Below are 6,232 nucleotides of genomic sequence, written 5' to 3'. Positions count from 1 at the left end.
GAAGAATAGGAACACCAGGTGGAGCCAGTGGAAACCCAAAGTCATGGAGTCGTCATAGCACAGACTGTTTCTCTCTGGCAAACCTAGGGAGGCCTGAATCCCTCTCAGACGGCGGAGAGCGTTGATTCCCTTAGACCAGGACATGGTAGCATCTCCACTTGTCTCAAACACTGCACGTTCACATGTCCCAAGCCTTTCCTCCGAACTTGTGGTTCCCTTGTCCCCACAAGCAGCTAAGGCTGTGGAGCAATCCATTCCACATACATGGCGATGGCTGGCTCGAAATCTCTCTCTTCCGTGCCTCCGATCTCAGCTGACTGATCTCAGTGTCCTGCCTGGATCCACAGGGAAGTGTTGCTTCACGAGCTGCCTGGGACCTGCCTGGGTGTCTTTGGAAACGGAATCCCCAATCGTGGAAGGCACCGAGACAGCAAGCCAAGTGGGTGACCAGTCCCAATTGGAGGGGGAAGGTGAAGATACCAGGGCATTTACCATATAATCTGTTTATTCAAGTAATACAAAAATCAGCAAACATGGAAAAAAAGGGGAGAAAAGGAAAGCTGCCCAATGAAACAAGACCGGCGTTCCGATAAAGACACAGTACACATAAACAGTGGAAAGAAAGATCGAAAGCCATGCGATGCAATAGAAGGGAACTTAATTAGGAGGCTCGTCTTGGGAAGCCAAAGGGGACTCGCGTTCCACACCCACATGCCAGAATCTGAAACAAGGGTAGAACAGCCTTCACCGGGTCCAGTCCTAGACAGTCCCAGATGGGGTGCGTTATCAAAGGAACGAGAATGAGGCAAAGAGAATGCTATGCCAAGCTTTATACTATGCCGAGTATTAGAAGTCAGACTGACCAGCCAGGGGAACGAGACCGACACGAAGTGAACGTTATGCAAAGCTTTCTTCAATGCCCAGCATTGGAAGTCAGACGGACAGGCCAGGGCCGCCTCCGTAGAGAGCGACCCGGCCCCGATCTCACGGGCTGGTTGTATAGAGCATAACCGCAGGCCTCAAGGCATGTGGCTTCTGTGGTTAGGGCGTTTACTTCCGGAATCGATGCCCGGTACCGATCCCAGGAACCACTGGGGCATTGATTCCCGGAATGCAGTCCGTGGATGTAAACAACAGTATGGCTACCTAGGCAATATGGAGTGGCTCTGGGCTAAGCAGGCCCTAATAGTTAAACAGGTGTGAACATTAAATCGGCCCTAACAGTCCCCAGAGTCTCAACAGCACCGTTCGATGTCAGGGCTGTCATCCTGGAGACAAGTTTGCAGGAGTGGGAGAGGCACATTCCATGCAGAGGAGGGTGGGTCGGGCACATCCACCTGTCCAGGTCCAGCTCTCGGCTCAGGTGGTCCCGAAATCCTGCTGAACACCTCTTCTCCCAAAGGTCGGAACCACTGAAGGCAGGGCTTCACTTCGACAGGAGCTGTCGAAGTGATTGGGGGTGGGCCATCCTAGGCTTTGATCAGACGCAAGCTCCCAGATCCTGCCCAGTCGACCGGCCAGTGCTCTGGGACCCGAGGTACTGCAGCGGCATGGCTCCCACCAGCACATCAAGGAGTAAGTTCCCCTCAGAGGCCCTGCTCCCCGCTTGTTTTCCACAAAGGCCCCGGTTACTTTCCGGGCTTCAGGGCACTAAGAGGGTCCACCCTGCCAGCCGGGACACAGGCTGGAAGGTTCTGATCCACAGAGGATTGGGGGAAGGGGATCGAGAGAGGCTTGCGCGTGGCCGCCGTCGGAAGCAAAACTGAAGTCGGTGGGCAGGAGTCCCAACAAGAGTCCCGCTTTGGAAAATAGGCAAGCTAGATCTCTGGGGGCAGAGTATGGGTCGAGGTTCGGCACCTCTTTCAGGTGTCACTGACAAAAATGGAACTTTCACCTCCAACGCGGCAGCACTCGGCAGGATGTACTGTCGGATTTTTCCTGGATGTTTCTTAGGAGCAGTTGGGTCCTCTTTGTTCCTCCTAAGGTGCTTTCCTCCCTCACTCGCCCCGCGGGTCTCCTCATTCGTTGGCATGCCATCACATGGCTCGGGACAGGTTGGTATCTCCCTAGATCCTGGACTATCACCCATTCCCACGGGCAGAGGGCAGGCTGCCAGGGTCCTATCGAGCAGGCTCTCCAGTGAATCCGTGGGGGGCCAAGGGACAATAATCTCTGGCCTGGCAATGGGTGGACAGGGCAGAATGTGAAGAGCTGAGGCAGCAGAGCCGGTTCCCATTGCTAGGCAAGTCTTCCTAATCCAGTGGCCATTTACCCTGCAACAGGATCCCGATGGAGGCGGCTTCTTTTGAGGCCGTGGCAGAAAGAGGCTCTGCAAGCGTTGTTCCAGCAGAACCGGTACCCTGGCATCACCACCAGAGAACGACTGGCCCGAGAGCTAGACATTCCAGAGTCCAGGATCCAGGTAGGCTTAAGCTTCTCTTTCATTCTCCCTGGGGCACAAGTTGTGGACACAATCTGGCTGAAGCCAGTGCATGTCAATCTCCATGCCCAGCTGGGAGCTCAGATGCTTTGGCTCCTGTATGGGCATTCCCGGGGACCCCATGCCCTTTGAAGTCTTTCCAAGTCATTCTGTCTGAGAACACGGGGACCACTGCTTGGCATGGCCCGGGCACTCCAACGGGTCAACATATCCAGGCCGACTTCCCCTAGAAATCATTTGCCCGGGCTTATCGCGTGGCCCACACAAAACTCTCTGAGACTTTAGGTATGAGGGACACAAAGGAATGGAAGATACGGAGGTAGCCAGATGAGAGACATAGAGATAGAGGTCGATGATGTACATTCAGATACAGATACAGATAGAACCAGTTCACCAGTGCTGCCTGACCGTCGGTTCTTCTTTTGCCACTTAGGTGTGGTTCCAGAACGAGCGCACCAGACAGCTCAGGCAGAGCCGATTGGCGTCTGCAAACTCCCAAGGGGAAGGGCCATCGTGTGGACAGGAACAGCCTCCAGCTTGGACTCCAGGTGAGTCCCCAGTCTACCAAACGAGTCTCTTCTGGAGCTTCTCCTTCACGCAGGAACGGGTCTGCATGGGCTTGTCAAGGGTTGGGCAAGAGGGCTCAGGAAAGGAACCCACGTTACCTTGTCGCAGCTGCCTTTCGTGTTCCCAGCGATGGACACTCTGTTTACACCGCCCCGGTGGCAGGTGCATTGTTTCTGGGACAGAAAGGCTGTGAATCTTCTTGTCCTGAAAGTGCCAGGAAGGACAGAGTCCTTTTCTTGGGTCCCCTCAGGCTCTAGAGGCAAGTGCTGGCTTGTGTGGGTGGGTCCATGCTGACCTCATGGACTCAGGGAAAGAGAAGCTATTAGGAAAATGTAAAATCACAAACACACACACACACACACACTCACTCACACACACACACCCACACACACACAAACACACTCACACACACACACACAGGCACACACGGACACCAACTTCTCTTTCCACGCTGGATGGGCCTTGGCTCCCAACCCTTCTTTCTAACTCTGTTCTCCTTTCAGAACGTTTCCCAAAGGAGGACAGGAGAAAACGGACAGCCATTTCTCCATCCCAAACCAGTCTCCTCCTTCAAGCCTTTGAGAAGAACCCATTTCCTAGCATTTCTACCAGAGAACAGCTGGCCAGACTCACAGGCCTCCCGGAATGCCGCATTCAGGTACATGTGCGGAGGGTGCCTGTGAACTGTTGAATGTGCAGTGGAGAGTGGCCCCTGAGACATTCCTGGAGAAACGTGGGCTCGTCGGGGTTATCCACGGGGTCCAGTGCCTGGGCAGTAGGGGGAGAGCATGGAGCTTGCAAAGGATGGACTGCACAAAAGCAGAATGTGTCAGCCGAAATGGGGATGCTAGGGGAGGCTGTGAAGGTGAGGTGGTCGTGCCCATGTGTGTAGAAATGGTGCGTGGACAGGAGTGGGGAAACGGAAAAGTTGCCACCTCTCTTGAGGTCATGCAAAGTGTCAGTGCTTCGACGGCTTGGGGTCGCTCTCCATGTGGCCCCCAGGATTTCCTGAGTGTGAGTGGGGTTGCCTTCCTGTGAGTGGCCAAGTGTTTGTCAGTGACCTGGGCCTCAGCACCCCCAGGGCGAGAATGGATCCTGCTCACAAGCCACACCTTTCTGGATAACCTAATCATTTAGGATTATCGGCCCTCGGATTCTTGGCCAGGTGGGGGAGAGGTCCCGGGGGGGGGGGGGGCCCAGTTGAGCAGGCTTGTTCTCCCCGAGCTCCAGAGAGACTTGTTTCTAGTTAAGTACCTGTGAAACAGCTTTATGGTCAATGGATGTAGACTCTCCGCAAGGCACTCCTTTAGGGCCAGAGCCCGTGAGCCTGCTTTAAGGAGGCATGTACGGGCCTGGCCCCTGACAAGTCTTGTCCCTGGAAAGAGGGGAGGCTCAGGGTGCTCGTTCCTGAGAACCCCCTTCTCATCCAGCCAGCGGAGGAATACAGAGAGGCAAATCCAACGCGGGTGTGGTTGATTTGGAGTCCTGGCGGTCCATGACTTCCCCTGGGGGCTCAAGACCTGTGCCTGTAGACGGAGTGTGTCGATGTGAGGCCAGTTCCGCAGCTGGGCTGAAGGCCTCCAAGGCAGAGGAGGTGGTTTGCCATTGGGATCACATCCAGTCGGACACTGGGGGTCAAATGCTGAGGGACGCCCGGAGGACTTGGAGTAGGCTGGGAAAGGAGGGCAGGTGGTCAGCTAAGTCTTGGCCCCAAGACTCAAGGAATGGCTGGTCAGGAAGCTGCAATGGGCAAACAAAGAGAGTGCTAGGCAGGGACCACGCAGAGCACTACAGAGGGGAGCTCAGCAGAGCAGAGCACAGCAGAGCAGAGCTGAGCGGCTGCCATTCCATCCAGTCAAGTGGGAATTCCATCGAGACCAGGTGTCCACAGTTGCCTGGGACTTGCCCCTACTTCACAAGAGCCAGGTGAAAGGGGTGAACCGAGTTGCCCTGAGAGTCAGGGCAACAGACCTGGCCTTCTCCCTGAGAGATCCCGAGCAGGGGAAGGGGCAGGCCGAGGTGGTGTCTTTCACTTCTTCTCATTCTCATGTCCGCAACCCCTCTTCTCTGTCCCAGGTCTGGTTCCAGAACAGAAGAGCTCGGCACCCAGGGCAGAGCAGAAGTGGCTCCGCGAATGACCGGGCGGCAAACCAGGAAGCCAGTCCTCACTTGACTGTCCCAGGGGACCCAGGATGCTCTCAGCCCGGCGTCCCTGGATGCTCTCAGCTTCTGGTTCCTGCTCCTTCCAATCCTCTGGGAAGCATGCAGGCTTTTGCTGCAGCGACCCTTCCTGTCCTCTCCATGGGCTTTGCCCCTCTGGTTCCCTGTGGGGGCCCTGGGAGCCAGGCCGTGGAGGCCACTACGGCCCCGCCCACCCAAGCCTGGCAGGGAGGATGCAACTCTCCCACTCCTGAAGCCATGAGGAGCCATTCCCTGATGGGACCGACTCAGGGAGGGTGCCTTTCAGCTCTTCATGCCCGTCTTTGTCCCCTGACCCAAGGGGAATGCCAGCGGCAACAGGAGCTCCCTGGCTTGGTACTCGTGCCCTTCCAAGGCTATCCCCTGCCTCCAGATGACAATCCTTGCCAACCCGTGCAGGAGGCAGGGCCCTTGGGTAGCCACTATGCCCCACAGTGGTTGGGCAAGGGGTCCGGAATTGTCGTGAGCACAGGACAGGCTCCGGATGCAGCAGCTGGGCAGCCTGCACACGCTGGGAACCCTGGCTGGCGGTGGCAGGCACCCCCTGCTGCTGGGCTCCCTAGTGCACTGGTTCCACAGCACCCATCTTCTGCAGAAGATTCAAGTTTCTTAGAGGAGCTTCTATCAGCCACAGAGAGGGAGGAAGACACACAGCCTTATCCGAGTGTGCATCTGTGGCAGGAGGAGCCTCCGGGACCCTTGGAAGCGCCCCTCAGTGAGGAAGACTTTCAGGCCCTGCTGGCCATGCTGCACGATTCCACATGGCCTCACGCCTAGGACCAGGGAGGCCTCGGCTTCCCCACTCTCCATTCATTCAGACGTCCTTTTCTGAGAGGCAGTCCTTTACAGGACAGCAAGGACGAGGAACAGGAAACAAGGCTCAAGCTCCAGTGAAAGCCTGAGGCAACAAAGGAGCATCTGCGTCTTGGAAAGACAGAAGGGTGCTCCTCCCTGCCGCGTGGACGGGGCTCCATGGCATTCCCGATGGTCATCAATCTCCACAAGGCACCTGAAGGCATTAAGGAC

At 56.3% G+C, this 6,232-nt stretch overlaps 1 protein-coding gene across 1 annotated transcript; it reads left to right on the top strand.

Annotated features, from left to right (window-relative positions):
- Nucleotides 1–1,065: 1,065 nt before the first annotated feature.
- On the top strand, nt 1,066–5,983 carry LOC122912496 (double homeobox protein 1-like). Its single transcript, XM_044258368.1, has 6 exons — nt 1,066–1,072; nt 2,283–2,422; nt 2,874–2,975; nt 3,525–3,665; nt 5,084–5,164; nt 5,888–5,983. The coding sequence occupies exons 1-6, from the start codon at nt 1,066–1,068 to the stop codon at nt 5,981–5,983; spliced, it is 567 nt and encodes a 188-aa protein (XP_044114303.1).
- Nucleotides 5,984–6,232: the final 249 nt, after the last annotated feature.

This window comes from Neovison vison, chromosome 1, assembly GCF_020171115.1.
Source record: "Neovison vison isolate M4711 chromosome 1, ASM_NN_V1, whole genome shotgun sequence".
NCBI classification, from domain to species: Eukaryota; Metazoa; Chordata; class Mammalia; order Carnivora; family Mustelidae; genus Neogale; species Neogale vison.
This window is presented reverse-complemented; position numbering and strand designations above follow the sequence as displayed.